The 24,241-nt window shown below is 36.2% G+C and overlaps 1 protein-coding gene and 1 pseudogene across 13 annotated transcripts in view; both read right to left on the bottom strand.

Moving 5' to 3' along the window:
* ADAM32 (ADAM metallopeptidase domain 32) overlaps positions 1–24,241 on the bottom strand; it is a 182,315-nt gene that overhangs the window by 11,868 nt on the left and 146,206 nt on the right. For 5 of the 13 annotated variants that reach the window (XM_025434901.3, XM_049094840.1, XM_025434610.3 and 2 more), the window contains 2 exons: positions 15,932–16,031; positions 15,191–15,350 (listed from right to left, as the gene is read on the bottom strand). The exons of 4 other annotated variants lie outside the window; for them this stretch is intronic. In XM_025434901.3, coding sequence (XP_025290686.1) covers positions 15,191–15,350; positions 15,932–16,031 — 260 coding nt within the window. Of the gene's footprint in view, positions 1–15,190; positions 15,351–15,931; positions 16,032–24,241 lie in introns of those variants that run through there. 4 more of the 13 variants (XR_007402626.1, XM_025434524.3, XM_025434684.3 and 1 more) reach the window with 2 other exon arrangements.
* LOC112651844 (ER membrane protein complex subunit 3-like) lies at positions 7,846–8,730 on the bottom strand (annotated as a pseudogene).

A 24,241-nucleotide genomic window follows, 5' to 3' on the forward strand; every position in this document is an offset into this window, starting at 1 on the left:
GTTGAGTCTTCTGCAAAGTGCTGTTCGCTGAACACAAGTGAGGAAGCTATTTAAGCCAGTGAAAAATTATTTGAAATTGAACATATTTTGTGCTCACATAGGGACATGATATTTTAAAATATCATCTTATGGAGAATTGGGTAGATTTACTCAAAAGAGGACTGGCCTCTGTAGTGTTGACTATTCTGATCCAACTTAACAAAAAATTAAAAACAATCATGTTATAAAACAAACAATCAGAAACAGTACTCTGCCACAGAGTTACAGAATTTGAATTACAGTTCAATGTCAGAAAGCCAATTCAGAAACACAATTATAAAGCTACTGGTGGCTCTGGAAAAAGCATAAAGGATTCAAGAGACTTCATGACTGCAGAATTCAGATCTAATCAGGCTGAAATTAAAAATCAATTAAATAAATGCAATCCAAAATGGAGGTCCTAAAGATGAGGGTTAACGAGGTAGAAGAAAGAGTGAGTGACATAGAAGACAAGTTGATGGCAAGGAAGGAAGCTGAGGAAAAAAGAGAAAAACAATTAAAAGACTGTGGAAAAAGGTTCAGGGAAATAAATGACAGCCTCAGAAGGAAAAATCTATGTTTAATTGAGGTTCTAGAGGGCACGAGAGGGAGAAGGGACCAGAAAGCATATTCGAACAAATCATAGCTGAGAACTTCCCTAACTTGGGGAGGGAAACAGGCATTCAGATCCAGGAGAGAGATCCCCCGTAAAATCAATAAAAACCGTTAAACAACTCGACATTTAATAGTGAAACTTGCAAATTTCAAAGATAAAGAGAAAATCTTTAAAGTAGCAAGAGACAAGAAATCCCTAATCTATATGGGGAGAACTATTAGATTAACATCAGACCTCTCCAGAGAGACCTGGCAGGCCAGAAAGGCAGACAGGAAATATTCAGGATCCTAAATGAGAAGAACATGCAGCCAGGAATACTTTATCCACCAACGCTGTCATTCAGAATAAAAGAAGAGATAAAGAGCTTCCAAGATTGGCAGAAACTGAAAGAATATGTGACCACCAAGCCAGCTATGCAAGAAATATTAAGGGGGACTCTGTAAAAGGAAGAGGAAGCCCAAAGAAATAATCCACAAAAACAGGAACTATTGAATAGGTATTATGATGACACTAAATTCATATCTTTCAATAGTTGCTCTTAACGTGAATGGGCTAAATGATCCCATCAAAGGATGCAGGGTTTCAGACCAGATAAAAAAGCAAGACCCATCTATTTGCTGTCTAAAAGAGACTCATTTTAGACATAAGGACACCTACAGCCTGAAAATGAAAGGTTGAAGAATATTTACCATTCAAATGGTCCTCAAAAGAAAGGTGGGGTAGCAATCTTCATATCAGATAAATTAAAGTTTATCCCAAAGACTGTAGTGAGATGACGAGGGACACTATATCATACTTAAAGGATATATCCAACAAGAAGACCTAACAATCATGAATATTTATGCCCCTAATGTGGGAGCTGCCAAATATATCGATCAATTAAAAAGTAAAAGTAAAGACATACTGAGGCAATAATACACTAATAGTGGGAGACTTCAACATGGCGCTTTCTGCAAATTACAAATCTCCTAAGCGCAACATCTCCAAAGAAACAAGAGCTTTAAATGATACACTGGACCAGATGGATTTCACAGATATTTACAAAACTTTACATCCAAACGCAACTGAATACACATTCTTCCCAAGTGCACATGGAACTTTCTCCAGAATAGACCACATACTGGGTCACAAATCAGGTCTTAACCGATACCAATAGATTGGGATTGTCCCCTGCATATTTTCAGACCATAATGCTTTGAAACTTGAACTCAATCACAAGAAGCAATTTGGAAGAAACTCAAACACGTGGAGGTTAAAGAGCATCCTGCTGAAAGATGAAAGGGTCAACCAGGAAATTAGAGAAGAATTAAAAAGATTCATGGAAACTAATGAGAATGAAGATACAACCATTCAAAATCTTTGGGATACAGCAAAAGCAGTCCTAAGAGGGAACTACACTGCAATACAAGCATGTCTCAAAATATTGGAAAAAACTCAAATACACAAGCTAACCTTGCACCTAAAGAAACTGGAGAAAGAAGCAAATAAAACTTACACCAAGCAGAAGAAGAGACTTTAATAAAGATTCGAGCAGAACTCAATGAAATAGAGACCAGAAGAACTGTAGAACAGATCAACAAAACCAGGAGTTGGTTCTTTGAAAGAATTAATAAGATAGATAAACCATTAGCTAGCCTTACTAAAAAGAAAAAAGATTCAAGTTAGTAAAATCATGAATGAAAGAGGAGAGTTCACAACCAATACCAAGGAAATACAAATGATTTTAAAAACACATTATGACCAGCTATACGCCAAGAAATTAGGCAATGTAGAAGAAATGGATGCAATTCTGGAAAACCATAAACTGCCAAAACTGGAACAGGAAGAGTAAGAAAACCTGAACAGGCCAATAACCGAGGACATTGAAGCAGTCAACAAAAACCTCCCAAGACACAAATGTTCAAGGCCAGATGGCTTCCCAGGGGAATTCTATCAAACATTTAAAGAAGAAACAATGCCTATTCTACTAAAGCTGTTCTGAAAGATAGTGATGGAATACTTCCAAACTCGTTCTAGGAGGCCAGCATCACCTTAATTCCAAAACCAGACCAAGACCCCACCAAAATGGAGAATTAGAGATGAATATCCATGATGAATACAGATGCAAAAATTCTAAACAAGATGCTAGCCAATAGGATCCAACAGTACATTAAGACAGTACATTAAGAAGAATATTCACCATGACCAAGTGGGACTTATCCCTGGCATGAAAGGTTGGTTCAACACTCATAAAGCAATTAACATGATAAATCATATCAACAAGAGAAAAACAAGAACCATATGACCCTCTCAATAGATGCAGAGAAAGGAAACGAACTAGGGGTAGTGGAAGGGAGGTGGGCAGGTAGGGGTGACTGGGTGATGGGCGTGAGGGGGGCACTTGAGGGGATGAGCACTGGGTGTTATTCTATATGTTGGCAAATTGAACACCAATACAAAATAAATTTATTTAAAAATTAAAAAATAATAATAATCTGGTCAGGTTGAAAAAAAAATAGATGCAAGGAAAGCACTTGACAAAATATAGCATCCATTCCTGATCAAAACTCTTCAGAGTGTAGGGATAGAGGGAACAGTCCTAGCATCTTAAAAGCCATCTATGAAAAGTCCACAGCAAATATCATTCTCAATGGGGAAACACTGGGAGCCTTTCCCCTAAGATCAGGAACTCGACAGGGATGTCCATTCTCACCACTGCTATTCAACATAGTACTAGAAGTCCTAGCCACAACAATCAGGCAACAAAAAGAAATAAAAGGCATTCAAATTGGCAAAGAAAAAAAAACAAATTGGCAAAGAAGCAGTCAAACTCTCCCTCTTCACAGATCACATGATACTGTACGTAGAAAACCCAAAAGACTCCCACCCCAAGATTGCTAGAACTCATATAGCATTTCGGCAGTGTGGCAGGATACAAAACCAATGCCCAGAAATCAGTGGCATACGTATATACTAACAATGAGACTAAAGAAAGAGAAATTAAGGAGTGAATCCCATTTAAAATTGTACCCAAAAGCATAAGATTCCTAGTAATAAATTTGACCAAAGAGGCAAAGGATCTACACCCTAAAAGCTACAGAACACTTCTGAAAGAAATTGAGAAAGACACAAGAGATGGAAAAATATCCCATGCTCATAGATTGGAAGAATTAATATTGTGAAAATGTCATTGCTACCCAGGGCAATTTACACATTTAATGCAATCCCTATCAAAATACCATGGACTTTCTTCAGAGAGTTGGAACAAATCATCTTAAGATGTGTGTGGAATCAGAAAAGACCCTGAATAGCCAGGGAATATTGAAAAAGAAAACCAGAGCCAGGGGCATCACAATGCCGGATTTCAAGTTGTACTACAAAGCTGTGATCATCAAGGCAGTGTGGTCCTGGCACAAAAACAGACACATAGATCAATGGAAACAGAATAGAGAACCCAGAAATGTGCCTTCAACTTTATGGTCAACTAATATTCAACAAAGGAGGAAAGACTATCCACTGGAAAAAAGACAGTCTCTTCAATAAACGGTGCTGGGAAAATTGGACATCCACATGCAGAAGAATGAAACTGGACCATTCTCTTACACCATACACAAAGATAAACTCAAAATGGATGAAAGATCTAAATGTGAGATAATAATCCATCAAAATCCTAGAGGAGAACACAGGCAACACCCTTTTTGAACTTGGCCACAGCAACTTCTTGCAAAAATACATGTGTGAAGGCAAGGGAAACAGAAACAAAAATGAATTATTGGGACTTAATCAAGATAAGAAGCTTCTGCACAGCAAAAGAAACAACACACTAAAAGACAACCTACAGAATGTGAGAAGATATTTGCAAATGACATATCAGATAAAGGGCTAGTATCCAAGATCTATAGAGAACTTATTAAATTCAACAGCAAAGAAACAAACAATCCAATCATTAAATAGGCAGAAGACATGAACAGAAATCTCACCAAAGAAGACATAGACATGGCCAACAAGCACATGAGAAAATGCCTCGCATCACTTGCCATTAGGGAAATACAATATAAAGCACAATGACATACCACCTCACACCAGTGAGAATGGGGAAAATTACCAAGACAAGAAACAACAAACGTTGGAGAGGATGTGGAGAAAGGGGAACCCTCTTGCACTGTTGGTGCGAATGTGAACTGGTACAGCCACTCTGGAAAACTGTGTGGAGGTTCCTCAAAGAGTTAAAAATAGAGCCACCCTATGATCCAGTAATTGCACACTGCTGGGGATTTACCCCAAAGATACAGATGCAGTGAAATGGCAGGACACCTGCACCCTGATGTTTATAGCAGCAATGTCACAATAGCCAAACTGTGGAAGGAGCCTTGGTGTCCATCAAAAAATGAATGGATAAGCAAGATGTGTCTATATATACAATGGAGTATTACTCAGCCATTAGAAATAACAAATATCCACCATTTGCTTCAACATGGATATAACTGAAGGGTATTGTGCTGAGTTAAGTAAGACAATCGGAGAAGGACTAACATTATATGGTCTCATTCTTTTGGGAATATAAAAAATAGTGAAAGGGAATAAAGGGGAAAGGAGAAAAAATGAGTGGGATATATCAGTGCGGGTGACAGAACATGAGAGACTCCTAACTCTGGGAAATGAACAAGGGGTAGTGGAAAGGGAGGTAGGCAGGGGGATGGAGTGACTGGGTGGTTCGGCACTGAGGGGAGCACTTGACGGGATGAGCACTGGGTGTTATGTTATATGTTGGCAAATCAAACTCCAATAAAAAAATATTCCAAAAAAAATAACCATGTTAGAACAATTCAATTTTCTTATGCAGAAAACAGCTAGCTACTCTATTCATACCTTTTAACCAATACAAACCTGAATTCAAATTGGATATAGGTCTATATGCAAAATCTAAAACTATAAAGCTTTTAGAAGAAACATAGAAGAATAATTTTATGAATTTTGGTTAGGCAAATATTTCTAGATACAAAATCAGTCATAATCTATAAAAGAAAGTCATACATTGGATTTCATAAAAATTTAAAGTTTTTCTTTTTTGAAAGAATAAAAAGATAAGCCTGAAACTACTCTTAGTCTACATATTTGCAATCCATATATTTAATAAGGCATTTCCTATGTAAAAAACATTCAAAATACAATAGTAAGATAACAATCCATTTTTAAAATGACTACAAGACCTGAACAACTCAGTAATAAAAAGATAGGCCAATTTAAAAATGAGGCCTTTCAGCTGGAATTACCATCTTCTAGCAATTTGTCAAAATGACCAGCACAAAGGGAAAGAGGATTGGCACAAGCTCTACATTCTTTAGGCCTTTTAGAAAACATGGGTCATTCCTTTAGCCACGTACATGTGAGCCTACAATTAAGATATAATAAACATCAAGGGAATGGGCACTGTTCAAAAAGGAATGTCCTACAAATGTTATCATGGCAAAACTGCAAGAGTCTATAATGTCACACATCCAGCTAAAATTAAGGGCAAGATCCATGCCAAGAGAATTAATGTACATAATGAGTATAGCAAGCATTCTGAAAGCCAAGATAGTTTCCTGAAACACATGAAGGAAAATGATCAGAAAAAGAAGGAAGCCCAAAAGAAAGGGTTCAGTTGAAGCACCAATTTGTTCCACCCAGAGAAGCATATTTTGTGAGATCCAAATGAAAGGAGCCTGAGTTGCTGGAACCCATTCCCTATAAATCATGACATAATAGGTACAAAAATAAATAAGTAAAAGACCTCTGAACTGTAAGTTAGTTAATTATTTAATTTTAAAGTAGGCAAAAGATTTGAACACACAGTTCTCAGAAAAAGAGGTACAGATGACAAATAACCCCATAAAACAACTGACAATATCATTAGTCATTAGAGAAATGCAAATTAAAACCACGAGATGCCACTACATACTATCAGAATTGCTAAAATTGAAAAAATAAATATATTACCATACCAAGCATTGGCAAGAATGTGGAGGAACTAGAATTCTCACATATTAGTGGCTGGAATATAAAATGGTACACCTGATTCAAAAAATAGTTCAGCTCTTTCTTTAGAAGTCAAACATACCTACCATATTACCTTACCATTTCATTCTTTTTTTTTAATTTTTAATTTATTTATGATAGTCACACAGAGAGAGAGAGAGGCAGAGACACAGGCAGAGGGAGAAGCAGGCTCCATGCACCTGGAGCCCAACGTGGGATTCGATCCCAGGCCCCCAGGATTGCACCCTGGGGCCAAAGGCAGGCGCCAAACCACTGCGCCACCCAGGGATCCCCTTACCATTTCATTCTAAGGCATTAGCCCAAGATAAAGAAAGCACATATTCATAGAGACTTGCATACAAATGTTCATGGTAGCTTTAGTTATACCAGTTAAAATTTGAAAACAACCCATACATCTATCAACAGATGAATGGATGAACAAGTTATGCTATATTTGTACAAGTGAATGCCTATCAGCAATAAAAAAAATACAGCTATGATATACATAAGAGCATGGATGGATTGCATAATAATTATGGTGAATGAAATAAATCAGACAAAAATAAAGAGTACATACTGTATGATTCTATTTATAAAAATCCTAGAAAATGCAAACTGAACTGTAATGACAGAAAGCATATCAGCAATACTGTGGGGATAAAGGAGATGGCAGAGAAAGAAGTAGTGATTACCAAGGAACATAAGTAAGATTTTAGGCATGACAGATATCTTCATAATCTTGATTGTGGTGATGGCTTCAGGAGTTTCATGAGTGTTGCTTTTCAAATTATCAAAACATACCAGATTATGCACTTAAAGCATATACAACTTACTGTATGTCAATTGTACCTCAATAAAACTATTATTTTTAAAAAGAACAAGCTATCACAAAACAACATGGTGAATCTCAAATGCATTATGCTAAGGGAAAGAAGGCAGACTCCAAAGGCTACACACTGTATGACTCCATTTATACAAAATACTGAAAATATAGGCAAAACTACAGCAAAGAAGACAGATCTTCAGTGCCAGGAGCTGGAGGTGGGTTTGGAGAGAATTTGGGGGGTAATATAATTGTTATACTTTATTGTCATCATAGTATGTGGATATATTTGTTAAACTCATAGAATTACACACACTAAAATTTTTAATTTTACTATATGTAAACTATAACTCAGTTTTTATTTATTTTCATTTTTATTTTTTTCATGCATCCTCCATTTTATTCTGAGAAGCTCCAGCTCAAACCAAAGTTACAAAGTTAACCACTACTCTGAGTTCCGGACACAGCAAATCCCTCCTTGGTCTTCAAAAAATAGAGGTCTGTAATTCCTTTTTGAACATGCCTTCAAAGTGGAGATCTTTGGCCATGAGCTCCTCTTCGACATCATCTAGTGCCCACTGGTGATCCGTCAGCTCCAAAGCTTCCCACTCTGTCTTGAAAGCTTTGTTGGTGTCCGCAGGCATGGCCATGGCTGCTCCAGTCATCTGTTCCTGCATCATCTGTGACTGGTCAGCGGCATTATCTTGGCCCAGAATCAGAGAGTAAATGCTCCGAAGCCCAAAGACACTGAGGAAGTACCAGGATGCAGAGCTCACGCGGGATGCATCTAATGTGAGTAGTTCAATTCCCTGCTGTAGCATAGGCTTAAAACAGAGAGTCAGTGGAAATGGTACCTTGGTTGTGACAAAGCCAGAGAATGTCATGTTGATCCAGCCACCAATAAGAATCATAGGGAGAACATTTGTCACATTGCTTTTCATCATGTCTGTGAGCATAGTGGGATCAGTCATAGGAGAAGGAGGCACTACCTTCCTTTTAGTTTTTTTGAAAAATCCATCCTCTGGGTTGTTGAAGTAATATTTTCGTGTCAAGAAAGACTGTTTGGGAATGTATTTTCCATTTTCCCTGAGGACTCTGCTTCGAATTAGGACTTGACTGTTGGAGACTTGTTCCTGAGTGAGCTTCTTGTCACTCTGCAGCAGGATCGACTCGTAGTGCCCACAAAGAAGGTGATGATAACGATGGGTAGGACCACCCAAAGGCGGATGTTGGAGTCAAGCAGTAGCTCCGGCCCCTCCATCTTCACAGTCAGCTCCCACCCGGTGTAGCCGGGTTTCTCCTCCCACAGGGCGTGAAGGCCCCTCTTCTATTTCACTTATGGGCCTTCCCACACCTCCCGGCCCTGCTGGCCCGGGACCAACTCCAGCTTCTGCCCTAGCGCACTGCCCCCAGCCGGGCCGCCCACTTCCCTAACTCAGTTTTTAAAAGACTAATTCTATGTCAAAAGGAAAGAAGAAAAAGGAGGAAGAGGAGAAGGAAAACAACCATCACTGCTATCACCACCAAGAAGGCCAGAATTGAAGACCCTAAAATACAGGAATTGCAGAAAGATAGAATGGGTGTCAGTCTCTGAAGAGATAATGTTGAGAATTTTCTAGAATTGAAGAAAACTTTATAATTAAAAATTATCCTGAGTTCAAAACTGGATAAATAAACTGAACAACTAATAATTTAGAAACATAAGACTTTGGACAAAAATACTTGGAAAGCTAACTTAAATAAATACAGCTTAAGCATAAAGGTAAAAATGAATTAATTAAACTGCAAACAGACATCTCATCATCAACAGTAAGTGCTAGAATTCAAGGGCACATCACAAAAGGGCTTAGAGATATAATTGTTCACCTAAAATGCTATACTCATACAAAAGTAAAAATGAAATAAAGCCATTTTCAGGCATATAAGTCAAACAGATTATTACACATAGACCACCGCTGGAATAACTACTAAGACATATGCTTCCCAAGAATAAAACTGACCTAGAATGAAAAAAGCAAGATTCCAGAAGAATGGTGATGATTGTGATATCACAAGCCATGTGATTAAATTTCATAAAACTACATGTACATACACACACATTCTCAAAAATGAGCACTAAATGATTTCATGTAAATGCTGAATATGAATACAGTCTATAGTTTAATTAACAATATTATACCACTACCAATTCCCTAGCTGTGAAAAGGCACTATGTTAATGTAAGATGTTATCATTGGTAAAACTCAAACGAAGGGTATAAGGAAACTGTGCTATTTTTGCAACTTTTTATATTTCTTAAATTATTTAAGAACAAATAGTTTAAAAGAGAGAAATAGTAAACAAAGACCTGAGAAATATAATAGGTAATCCTACCAAGTGCTGACTAAACATAATAATAACAAAACAACACTAACTTATGTGGGGTAAAGTGAAGAGCCAAACTACAAACAAATGGAAGAAGAGAGGCTAGTGTTATGAGATATATAATTATTAAATTTAGACATTGTATAACATTAACTTTATAGTTATAAATACTAAAATTTAAAGAAAATCATTTTTAAAAAATATAAAAATGTGCAAAGTAATAGAAAAAAGCAGAAAAAAACAATAAAGAGAATAGATTTAGGGACAAAAAAGAAAATATGGGAGTGATCGGGTGACGGACACTGGGGGTTATTCTGTATATTGGTAAATTGAACACCAATAAAAAAAATTTTAAAAAAAAGAAAATATGTAAGCAAAAAAATGTAAGTAAGAAAAAATAAAATGGCAATTTTCAGTCTAAATATATGCCACTGAGTTAGGGACAGATGAGGTTAGGCAGGAAAAGATAAGGGAAAGGCCCAGAGTCAGTCTCTCATAAATCTCTGAGATCCCATAAATCCCAAGAATACCGAGAGGCCCCAGAGTCAGGCTCCTACCAATCCCAAGGGAACAGAGATAAAGTACCAAAAACAGAGAAAAAATAAATAAAAGTAAACCTGGTACTCTAAGTCCAAAATGTTAAAAAGTATCTATTTCCCTGTGATGGTTACCAAGTAATCACAGAAACTCACCAGACCCAAAACCAGCTGTATGCCAACCACTCAAGAAAGCACAAAAAAATCTAAACACCGTGGGCTTACTGGTTAGGTTCTCAATAAAAGGCCTGCCAAAAAGCCTTCATTGGCAACCCTGTCAGGACCCCTCTCACTTCTGAGAGCTTCCCCTGTATCTTTGTTTAATAAGCTTCTATCACTTTACTCACTCTACATTGCCCACGAGATTCATTCTTCAACTCAGTGAGATAAGAACCTAGCTCTCCTTGTCACCATATGTTAAACATACATGCATAGCAAACTCCATTATTGTGTCCCATATAAAGACTGTTTATAAGATACCAACTAAAAACAAAGAAAGATTGAGAATAAAGGATGAAAAAAGATATACTAGGCAAGTCTAAATTTCAAAGAGCAAGTTAGTATAGCAATATAAATCAGTGAGAATAGAATTTAAGGTAAAATTATTAATGACAAAAAGATAATATGCAATTGGGAGAGGCAAGATGGCAAGAAGCATGTCATAAGAATAATGGTCCTCATTTCAATGGTACCCCAAATTTATCTAGATAGTTTTCAAACCATCCTGAACACCTATGAATTCAACCTGAGATGTAGAGAGAGAGCAAGTGGGATGCTACAGAGAGAAAAGTGATCACTTCCTACAAGGTAGGAGTCTGAAGAGAAACTGAGGGGATATATCAGAAGATAAATGGCAAGGGGAGGGAGCCTCAGTAAGCCACTGCAGGAGAGCAGTGCAGCGCACAATCAGGAACTTTGGAAATCTGCTCCTGAGAGAGTCTTCCCTGCCTGAAAACTGCACAGTGGGGAAATAGGGCAGACTTGCAGGAGGGGCAGTGCAGTCTCAATATTCCCAGAGACAAAGTAAGAATGGGGGCGCCAGGGAGAAAGCTCACTGGCAAACCATGGTCCAATTGTGGGACTTAAGCCTCCTAGGTCCTAGGCAAATGGCTAGAAGGCAGCAACCCTCCAAGGGCATCTGGGAGAGGCAGGCCAGTTTTTTTTTTTTTTAAGATTTTATTCATTTATTCATGAGAGTCACAGAGAGAGAGAGAGGCAGAGACACAGGCAGAGGGAGAAGCAGGCTCCTGCAGGGAGCCTGACGTGGGACTGGATCCTGGGTCTCCAGGATCATGCCTTGGGCTGAAGGCAGCACTAAATTGCCGAGCCACCCGGGCTGAGGCAGACCAAGTTTTGAAGTCCAGCAGCTGAGCTCTCTCTGCCCTGAGAGTCCAGCAGCACACAGGAGTGGGCTATCCTCTGTCCCCTGGAGAGGCGGCACCTGGGAGGGCACAAGACAGTGAAAGCTCTCCCGCCAGTAGGCAGCATTCAATTTGTACGAATCAGTACCCCCGTGCCTGCCCTCAGAAGGATCTAGGTCAGTGTGCACTGAGAGATTGCGGTTCAGTACACGTGGGAGCTCTTGGCTCTGGGGCTGGAGATCTGGACACCATCATGTCTTACTTTTGTCTTTTCTCCTTTCACCTGGGAGAGGTGCGGCCTCTAGGGAAGAAAGGCATCACAGGACAAACAGCTCACACTGAGCCTGGCCACCTGGCAAGGGGTGAGGCATCTCTATCCTCTCCACCTCCGACAGACACTTGAGAATCAGACCACAATATTTTACCCACTCTTTGTTTTTACATTTTTTTCCTTTTTGATTTTCATACTTCTACAATTACACATCTGAGATATATTCTTCATTTTTGGATTCCTTTCAAGGTATTCCATTTAATTTTGGTAGATATGCAAGTTATGGGTTTGGGGGTTTTGTTTTTTATTTTTCCTGTTCTGTTTTGTTTTATAAAGGTGAAAGTTAGTACCTTCTAACAAATGGACCAAAATACACTCAGAACCAAGTAGAATACTCTGTTGGTTGACTCTAAGATTATGTTTTCTTCCTTTTCATTCTACCCTATTTCCTTGATTTCATTCTGTAGTTTCTGTTCTTTCTCTATGTAAGTTTTGCTGGTTTACACAATTTTGGAATTACACACCTTATAACCTCCAGAACAAAATACACTCAGAAACCAAGAGGAATAACTCTTGGAATCTTGAGATTTTATTCATTTATTCATGAGAGATACAGAGAGAGAGAGAGGCAGAGACACAGGCAGAGGGAGAAGCAGGCTCCATACAGGGAGACCAATGCGGGACTTGATCCTGGGGCTCCAGGATCACGCCCTGGGCTGAAGGCAGGTGCTAAACCACTGAGCCACCCAGGGATCCCCTAAAGAAAGAAGTCAAACTCACCCTCTTTGCAGATGACATGATACTGTATGTAGAAAACCCAAAATACTCCACCTCAAGATTGCTAGAACTCATATAGCTATCCAGCAATATGGCAGGATACGAAACCAATGCACAGAAATAAGTGGTATTACTGTACACTAACAATGAGACTAGAGAAAGAAATTAAGGAATCAATCCAATTAAAATTGTACCCAAAAGGGTAAGAGACCTAGTAATAAACATAACCAAAGAGGTAAAGGATATATACCCTAAAAACTGCAGAACACTTCTGAAAGAAATTGAGGAAGACACAAAGAGATGCAAAAACATTCCATGTTCATGGATTGGAAGAATTAATATTGTGAAAATGTCTATGCTACCCAGGGCAATTTACACATTCAGTGCAATCCCTACTAAAATACCATGGACTTTCTTCACAGAGTCGGAACAAATAATCTTAAGATTTTATGGAACCAGGAAAGACCCTGAATAGCCAAAAGAGTATTGAAAAAGAAAACCAACGCTGGGGGCATCACGATGCCTGACTTCAAGCTGTATTATAAAACTGTGATCATCAAGACAGTATGGTACTGGCACAAAAAGAGACACATAGATCAAAGAAACAAAATAGAAAACACAGAAATGGACCCTCAACTCAATGGTCAATTCATCTTTGACAAAGCAGGAAAGAATATCCAATGGAGGGCAGCCCTGGTGGCTCAGTGGTTTAGTGCCACCTTCGGCCCAGGGACTGATCCTGAAGTCCCGGGATTGAGTCCCACATCGGGCTCCCTGCATGGACCCTGCTTCTCCCTCTGCCTGTGTTTCTGCCTCTCTCTCTCTCTTTGTATCTCTCATGAATAAATAAAATATTAAAAAAAAAGAATATCCAATGGAAAAAAGACTGTCTTCAGTAAATGGTGTTGAGAAAATTGGACATGTATCTCATGAGAGATACAGAGAGAGAGAGAGGCAGAGACACAGGCAGAGGGAGAAGCAGGCGCCATGCAGGGAGCCCAATGTGGGACTCGATCCTGGGTCTCCAGGATCACACCCTGGGCTAAAACGACCGAGCCACCTGGGCTGCCCATTGATATTTCTGATTTTTTGAACTGAATGTCAACTACATATTAAAAACTGAAGAGTATACATGAAATGATATGTAAAAGGGAAAATTTTAGCTTTAAAAGCATATGCTGGAAATAAGATGGAAAATTAATTCTAAAAAAAAAAAGAGCATTAGACTCAAGAAAGCTAGAATTAAAACAGAGCAGAAGTAAAGAGAGCAGAAAGGAGAAAGAGCAAAACTCAAGGATAATAAACACTAAGGAAATACAGAGATCTCAACAAATCTCAAAGTTATATTTTTCAAATTACCAATAAAATATAAAAACCTCTGAGAAGACTGCTCATGAGAAAGGGAAAAAAAAACACAGAAACAAAATTATAATTAGAAGAGGAAATGTACCTATAAAGAAAGTATAAATATTTAAAATTATATATAATTCCAAAATAAAATAAATAAAATACAATTCCAGATTTGGCACACTGATACAGCCATACATAGCAGGAATATGTAATACACATCAACTTTCAGTGTAGAGGTTGTTCTCTGCAGACAAAGAGATAATCCTAGAAGGGGATTGCAGCTGTAAATGCAATGGATTATTTCATAAAAGAACCAAGAAAAATATTAACATTGTTTTTTTCCAGGTGGGCAAATGAGAATTTCTTACTGTGTTCTCTTTGTGTTTGAATTATTTTTAAAAAATTAATAATGCTCAGGTGCCTGGGTGGTTCAGTCCATTAAGCATCTGACTCTCAATTTGCCTTGGGTCATGATTTCAGGGTCATAAGATTGAGTCCCCTATCAGACTCTAGGCTCAGAGTGGAATCTCCTTCAGACTCTCTCTTTGCGCAAGCCCCTTACCCCTGCTTGTATGCATGCTCACTGTCTCTAAAAAAATTTAAAACATATGCTAAAATCTAAATTATAAATTTGCCTTCTGAATACTTTACCCATAGATAATTTTCAAAGTTATTTCTTACATGAAGCATCAACAAACATTGAAATATTTTATCTGTGATAAGGCCTAGGAATTTGCTTTTCTAATAAATATTTCTGTGCTTCTCCTGTAGGCAACACAGAACACACTTTGAGAACCATTAAAGTATTTGAAAGCAATAGAAAAAAGATACATTTGAGTTCTTCCTCTATCAATTTCCAAGGCAATGACTTTGGCAAATTATTTAAACTATCTATACTCCAAAATTTTTGCGTCTTTAAAATGGGGATATTCAAAACTATCCCACAAAATTAAATGAGATATTTACATAGTACTCAAAATTTCTGTAAAATGTGTAGTTGCTGCTCATGATACTGCCTTATATATGATTAGAGTCAAATGGTACTAAAGTTTAATTTTGGAACACAAATTCGATTACTCGCTACTTAGGGATTCCTCTTCCTTGTTGAACCACTTTTTCGAACTATTCCATGAAACAGCTATTATGGTTACTATGATGAGAACAGGTAAAGCAATGTAGAAACCTAGAAGCCACCGGTTCTTTTCAGCCTTTCTAAAAGCACTTTCCATGGTTAAACCTAAAAATAAAAATACATTTAAATCAGAATTAAAAAAATAAGCCACTACTTTTATTTTTAAGCTGCAGCAAACCAATTACAACGTTCTTAATTTTTGTTGTTATTCAAGGAACATGGAAAAATAATAATAGAATCATAATACTTAGAATTATCTCTACAACCTCCCATTCTAAAAAATTATAAAATAAGTTCCAGAAAGTTCCAATGTATTCTACATTATACAGAAGCTATAGCAAAATCTCACTATAGCACTATAAGTTGGACCCAAAAACTTCAATGATACATAATGTGGGATTATATAATTGCAAGGTTATCCCACAAATTTACAGGATATCCTAAAGGAGAAGGTCAATGATATCAGTCAATACAAATTATAAGAGATACTCTCAGTTTTAATCATGATATTGATAATTAATATTAAAAGAATAATATTAAGAAGACATATTTGCTTTTCATTTCTTGAACAGAAGACTATTTAATTGCAAATATTGACTTCTAGGTGGCAAAAATCTAACTGCTTTTGTGAAGATAAGCAATTTGGGAATTTATTAACTGAATATATAAAGATATTAGATACTTGCCCTGTTTCCCAGACAAACTAGAAGCTTCTCTGCCACGCCTTTGACAATATGGAGGCTGGTAGCCATCAAAACAATGGCACGTTCCTTGGGAAGTGCATACCTAGGATCATTTTTAAAAACTTAAATAATCATTTTAAACTATTTTTTCATAAAAAGTAAAATTATCAGATAGATCATCAAGCCTACCTGTGTATTTTCATTTAGTATAATTTTATTTATTTACAGAGATAATCCTACAAATCAAATGTTTGGTTTCTAATGCACACACAAGCACACACACACAGTTTATTAAAAAGCTATAGAGGCTTGTAGAATTTACATTAAGAAATTTAACACTTTCAAATATTCACCTGAAAACTTGGTTTGCGATTTCAGAAACATACCCTTAAATATTAATGAAAATGAGACACATTCAGTGATATCCTGGAGCCAGCTAGTACCATCTCCAGAGCTGATCGTGCACATCTCTTCCTATCTCCAAGTTCAGTGACATTATGTGGTAGCCTGAAGTATTTGCACTTACAAATAAGCATTTTACCCTTCCCCACTTCCCTTCACCAAGATTGGGTTGTGTTTTGTTTGCCTTTTTTTTTTTTTGATTTTTTAAAAAAGATTTTATTTATTTATTTGACAGACACGGAGAGATAGAGACAGAAAGAGAGAGAGAAAACAAGCTGGGGGCAAGAAGTGGGGTAGAGGGAGAAGCAGACTCCTTGCTGAGCCAGGAGTCCAATTCCCGGGGCTGGATCCCAGGACCCAGAGATCATAACTCGAGCTGAAGGCAGACGCTTAACTGATTGAACCATGCAGGTGCCCCTATTAGATTTTTAATCTAGGGTTTTTTGTATATATAAAATTCATTCATTAGTAGTGTTTTATAGCAGTTGGTAAAAATTAACTAAATGTTAATATTAGCTATACCAAGTTTTCTAATTATTCTTTCTTGTATTGTTTATTCAAATCTTTGATATTGTTTTCAGGAAAGTTTTGTGGTTTTCTTCATGTGATGTAAATATTTCTTCTTAAAATTATTTCTCCATATTCCATAGTTAGTTTTTAGTGTTATTAGGGATCTTTTCCCATTACATTTAGAATATAGGAAATTTAATAATGTTTGCACATTCATTTCTGTTCATGCACTTACTAAACTAGAAGACTTGAAACATTCAGTAGAAGCCCCAGAAAAGTCTTTACTAGTAGCAGTGAATTTACCCTAGAGAAAAAGATATTTCTAAATCTTCCTTATCAAAGTTTAAAAACAAGTCTTGATCAAACTGTTTTGCAAGTAACTTAACTGCCCCCCAACCACAATGTACAGCAATCTTAAAGGAAAACAACAAAACCTTACATTCTACAATATAATATCTAGCATAAAATAAATAACCATTCAGTAGTCACTGGATACTTGGGCAGTTTCCATAATTTGGCTATTTAATTATACGTAATGTGGCTATAAATACTGGGGCGCATATATCCTTTGAGTTAGTGTTTTTGTAGTCTTTGGGTAAATACTCAGTATCATTGCTGAATTCAGTAAAGTCACAGATACAAAATCAAAATATAGAAATCTGTTGCATTTCTATACACCAATAATGAAGCAACAGAAATAGAAATCAAGGACTCAATCCCATTTACAACTGTATTAAAAACAATAAGATATCTAGGAATAAACCTAATCAAAGAGGCATAAGACCTGTACTCTGAAAGCTATGAAAAACTGATGAAAGAAATTGAAGATGACAAATGAACTGGAAAATATATTCTATGCTCATGGATTGAAAGAACAAATATTGCTAAAATGTCTATCCTAGCCAAAGCAATCTACACATTAAATGCAATCCCTATCAAAATACCAACAGCATTTTGGGACACCTGGGTGCACCAGTTGGTTAAGTGTCTGTTGATTTTGCTTCAAGTCATGATCTCAGGGTTGTAGGATTGAGCCCTGCTTCAATTGCCATGCTTGAGATTCTCTCTTCTCCTCTTTCTTTCCTCCCTCCCTGCTCAAATGCATGCTTTCTCTCTCTCTCTCTCTCTCAAATAAATAAATAAATAAATAAATCTTTAAAAAAAGTACCAATAGCATTTTTCACAAAGCTAGAAGAAACAATCCTAAAATTTGTATGGAATCACAGAAGACTTCAAATGGCCTAAGCAACCTTGAAAAAGAAAAGCAAAGCCACAGGCTTAACAATTCTGGACTTCTAGTTATATTACAAAGCTGCAGTGATCAATACTAGTACCATATAGTATAGTATAGTATAGTATAGTATAGTATAGTATAGTATAGTACAGTATAGTATAGTATAGAAAAATAGATACACAGATCAATGTGACAGAATAGAAAACTCAGAAGTGAAAGCACAACTCTATGGCCGATTAATCTTTGACAAAGCAGGGAAGAATATCCAATGGGGAAAAAGGCAGTCTCTTCAACAAATGATGTTGGAAAACTAAAAAGTAATATGTAAAAGAATGAAACAGGACCACTTTCTTACATCATAAACAAAAATAAACTCAAAATGAATTGAAGACCTAAATGTGAGACAGGAAACCATCAAAATCCTAGAGAATATAGGCAGTAACCTCCTTGACACCAGCGGTAGCAACTTCCTTCTACATTAATGTCTCCTGAAGCAAGGGAAACAAAAGCAAAAATAAACTACTGGGACTTTATCAAAATAAAAATCTTCTGTACAGTGAAGGAAATAATCAACAAAACTAGAAGACAACCTATGGAATGGGGAAAGATATTTGCAAATGACATATCTGATAAAAAAGTTAGTATTCAAAATATAAAAAGAGCCTAGAAAACTCAACAGTCAAAAAAATAATCCAATTTAAAAATTGGCAGAAGACATGAATAGACCTTTTTCCAAAGAAGACATACAGATGGCCAACAGACACATGCAAAGATGCTCAACATCCCTTATCAGGGAAATACAAATCAAAACTACAATGGAGTATCACCTCACACCTGTCATAATGGCAAAAATCAACAGCACAAGCAATAACAGGTATTGGCAAGGATGTGGAGAAAAAGGATCCCTCTTGCCTTGTTGGTGAGAATGCAAAGTGTTGGCAGCCACTCTGGAAAACAGTATAGAGGTTCCTCAAAAAGTTAAAAATAGGACTACTTACAATCTAACAATTATACTATTAGGAATGGTTTTCTGATCAACACATGGTTATCTTAAAGAGATTACCCTCTTAAACTCTACAATCCACTTCTGGAAATCTGTCCCACAGAAATAACAATAATGCTTACAAATGTTTATATACAAATTTCTCATCAATGCAAAGTTCAATAATAATGAAAAATCAAACATCATATGATATTTAACATATGGGAATGGTTAAAATAAATAAATTTATGTAGTATTTTCTAAAATAATTTTTAGGCAATGTATAAAACATGGAAAAACTCTTAGCCCAGGGTGTGATCCTGGAGACCTGGGATTGAGTCCCACGTCGGGCTCCCTGCATGGAGCCTATTTCTACCTCTGCCTGTGTCCCTGCCTCTCTTTCTCTTTGTGTCTCTCATGAATAAATAAATAAAATCTTAAAAAAAATTCTTAGGAGTAAAAATGCTTTGGGTAGAAAAAGCATGGTATTACCCTCTATACATAGTACCATGTCTTCTTAGTTGAATCAATGATTAAATGAATGAGGCTGTCCTCTCATACATGAACATATTTGATGATTAAATACATTTACACACACATTTGAACACATATATACACATGGACAAAGAAATGAAGCTTGAAGGAGAAGAGTTATGTCTGTATTATAAAAAAAATGTTAATTTTTTGCTTTTTACTTTAGGTTTCTAAATTTTCCAAGTCTTTCAAGATAAATAAGAAGTACTTTCATCATGAAGAAAGAAAATAAGCAATACCTGGAAATTTGAAGGAGTGAAAACTTGCATTGTCATTACTTCAGCAATTGCCCTCTTGGACAAATTTAGTCTCCAGATAAGTTCTCTTTGACATGCCCAGAGTGTTCAAAGGTAATATTTGTAACACTCATTGCTCAAGAGGATTGGGGATAAGGGAGAGGGGGAAGAGGTAGTTTTTTTTACATTGTAAGTAAAATTAAAAGTGCTTTGGCATTGTGAAAGATAATTTGGCTTTAATAAATCTATCATTAAAATTTAAATATATACTCCAACCAAGTAGTCACACTTCTGGTGATCTTTCCACAGCAATATAAGTACTAGCTTGCAAGGATATACATATACAAAGATACTTATTAAATCTATATCTACGTATTGGAAACATCAAATAAAGCATTGTTAAATGAAAAAAGTAAGATACATAAAAGTATGATACATTATATGTATCTATCTAGTTAATATTAAGAGATAGATAAATGGATAGATATACATTCAGTAAATATTTGAGTTCTTTTTATGTGCCAAGTATAGTTCTGAGCTCTTGCTAACTAACACCAAAGAATACATGTGTATATTAATATAGCTCTGCATGATTAAATGTGTCTAGAATAAACAATGTAGTAATGATACATGGTAGATTGATAACAAGAAAAAAAATGCGATAACATTGGTCATTTCAGTGAACATATACGTATACAAACATACATGCATGCACAGAGACATTTAAAAGAATAATCTAAATAAAAAAACATAATTAACTAGGTGTGTCAACGGCAACACAACTGTTTAATGTCTATGGTTATATACCAAATGAGTCTTGTTTATATACCAAATGAGTCTCTCTTGGCATATTTAGATTTGTGAACCCTGAAAGAAAGTTTTCAACAGAAAATATTTTTAATTTGGATAATGATTTACACTTGTATTCAAGTGTGAGTTTTTTTTAACTTACTAACTATACACTACAATCTGTTTTTCCCTTATTATTCTAATATTGTGTGATTTTAAGAAAGATTTTATTTATTTATTCATGAGAGACAGAGGGGGGCGCAGAGATACAGGCAAAGGGAGAAGCAGGCTCCATGCAGGGAGCCCAATGTGGGACTCGATCCCGGGACTCCAGGATCATGCCCTGGGCCGAAGGCAGGCGCTGAACCACTGAGCCACCCAGGGATCCCCCTATTGTGTGATTTTTACTTTATGCTAATATTCTGGAAGGCAATCCACAGAAAGACAGTTTGCCGAGGCCAACTCACTCAATGCCAGTGTCATTAACAGTCAACCCATCATATAGTTACTTAGTATTTGGAATGCCAAATGATTAAATCTCTGTATTTATACAGAAATTGATTGAGTGGGTTGGCTGTCATACACTGGAAGATTTCTGTGAAGTTTTCATTTTCAGCAGTTTTCACTGTGTTTTCAGAAAAGTTTATTTTAATAAACTTTCCACTTACATATGCCCAATTTATATCTCTAGCTAGAGCAGCAGAGACCCACTATTTAAAATTTTTGTGAGAACAAACACAGAAAACCAGTTCCTGGTCTGGCATGTGAGGAGTTTGAGGGTTACCAACCCACTCTAATAACTAAAAAGATGAATAAACCAAAAATTAACAATTCTTATATCCATCAGAAAGGTGAGATCACAGGACAAGCTATCACCTCCAAATTTAGAGACATAGACAGGCAAATTCACAGAATCACAATTTATCAGAATAGAAACCCACGTGGGAATTAGTACCAGGGTAGAAAAAATTAAACTGTCATTGATGTAGGACTTGAGGCTCAATTTAGAGTTAGAAAATTTAGGGGGAGGGAAACTCTACTTCTGTGAGTTTTACATCCAGGAGATCAACCAGATTCTTACAGTGAATGTAGGAGAAAAATTGCCTGTACTTACAGCAGGTGGAAGGGAAAAGGAACCAGTTTTGAAGTAATAGGAGTATTCTGTTCTTCTTAATAACGCCTAACTTAAAGGGAAACTATTTTACCAGAGGCTAAAATTATTGAGTTTTATTCAGAGCCTAACAGACATAGGGAAAGGGAAATGCCCAACTCCCCTGTCCCACCTAGAGAAGGAAGAAACTTAGAAGTACTTGTGAAATTCACAGACCAGAGGCATAGGCTCATTATTATATGACTACAGAATTCTACACCCCACCTTTCCAACTTGCCAATACATTATTAGCAGTTCCTTTTATTTGGTATATCATGTCTAGCTACCAAGAAAAAACCACAAGGCATACAAAAAAGCAAAAACAAAAACAAAACAAAACAAAAACACAACTTGAACAGAGCAAACACCAGAATCAGACTCAGCTAAAGCAAAGATGTCAGAATTAACAGACCAGAAATTTAAAACAGCTAAAATATGCTAAGGGCTCTAATGGATAAAGCAGGCAGCATGCAAGTATAGATGGGCAATATAGGCTGAGAGATGAAAGTATTAAGAAAGAATATAAAAAGAAATGCTAGAGATAAAACTGTGAAAGAAATGAAGAATGACTGATGGAATCAGCATACTTGTCAAGACTAAAGAGACAATCTCTGATTTTGAGGATATCTCAATAAAAACTTCTAAAACTGAAAACTAAGGAGAAAGAAAGACTGAAAAAGAACCCCAGAGGGCAACCCGGGTAGCTCTGTGGTTGAGTGCCTGCCTTTGGCCCAGGGCATGATCCTGGAGATCCAGGATCAAGTCTCACATCAGGCTCCCTGCATGGAGCCTGCATCTCCCTCTGCCTGTGTCTCTTCCTCTTGCTCTCTCTCTCTCTCTCTTTCTCTCATGAATAAATAAATAAAATCTTTAAAAAAAAACCCAGAAATTCTAAGGACTGTGGCACAGCTATTAAAGACATATTATATGTGCATTGAGAATACCAGAAGACAAAAAAAGAAACAAGAGATAGCTGGAGAAATAATAATTGAGAATTTTTAAGGTCAGACACCAAACCATAGATCCAGGAAATTCAGAAAACAACAAGCAAAAATTTCCACCTAAGTATATCATAATTCAAACTTTATATAATCAAAGATGAAGAAAAATCTTGAAAGAAGCCAGAAAGCGGGGGAGGGAACTAAAGAGGTACAAGGATAAAAATTACTTTAGATCATTATTCTAAATTAATGAGAGCAAGAAGAGCATGGACTGAAATATTTAGTGCTTATTTAAAAAGAGTCACCAAACTAGAATTTGTATCCTGTAAAAATATTCTTCAAAAGAAAAAAGAAATAGACTCTCTCAGACAAACAAAAATTGAGAAATTTGTCAGGAGCAGACATGCCAATGGCAGAAATTATAAAAGGAATTTATCAGAAAAGGAAAACTATACAAATTGCATCATACATGAAGAAACAAAAGCATTAAGGATAGAGTAAGTGAACATAAAATAAAAACTTTTATTGTTCTTCTTAATTAATCTAACATATACTAGATTATTCAAAGTAATGATAACAACAAGCATATATACTTCTGTGTAAGTACTATGAATCACAGCATGATATAAAGGTTGGGAAAGAAGATATAGATTATTTTATTATAAGGTTACTTACACTACTAGTAATACAGTATTATTTGAAGCTTCACTTAGATTAGTTGTAAATGTATTATGCAAATAGTAGGGCAAATAATAAGTAAACTAAGAAGTATAACTGATATGCTAAGCAAGGATAGAAAACATCATCATACAAAAGGCTCAACTAGAATCACAAAAACAGGAAAACAGTGGAAGACATAAATAGGAACAAAGAACAATAGTAATAAACAGAAAACATTAATAAATTCAGTTAGACATTGACTAATGTCTATTCTCCTCAAAGTATTACAAAATTACAAGAGGAAGGAAAGCTTCTAAATACAATGAGGCCAGCATCACTTTAACAGAAAAAAAAAAAAAAAAAAAAAACAAACAAACAAACAAAAAAAAAACCAGGCACAGACGATACAAAAAAAGAGAGAGAGAGAGGGAGATGGAGAGAAAGAGAGAACTATTGCCCAATACCTCTCATGGACATAGATGCAAAAATTCTCAACAAAATATTAGCAAACAATACATTTAAAAATTCCTTCAGCATGGCTAAGTGGGGTTTATTCTGGGGATGCAAGGATGGTTCAATATTCCCAAATTAATCAATCTGATACCACATTAACAAAATGAAAGATAAAAATCATATGATCATCTCAATAAATGAAGAAAAAGCATCTAATATTCAGTATCAGTTCATCATAAAAACTATCAACTCGTAGTTAACATCATACTCAATGTTGAAAAACCAAGAGATTTTGAACAAGACAAGGATGTCCACTTTCACTACTTTTATTCAACATAGTACTGGAAATTTCAGTCACAGTAATCAGACAAGAAAAAACCAAGAAGGTATCCATATTGGTAAGGAAGAAGTTAAACTGTCAC

This window comes from Canis lupus, chromosome 16 (assembly GCF_003254725.2).
Source record: "Canis lupus dingo isolate Sandy chromosome 16, ASM325472v2, whole genome shotgun sequence".
Taxonomy (NCBI): Eukaryota; Metazoa; Chordata; class Mammalia; order Carnivora; family Canidae; genus Canis; species Canis lupus.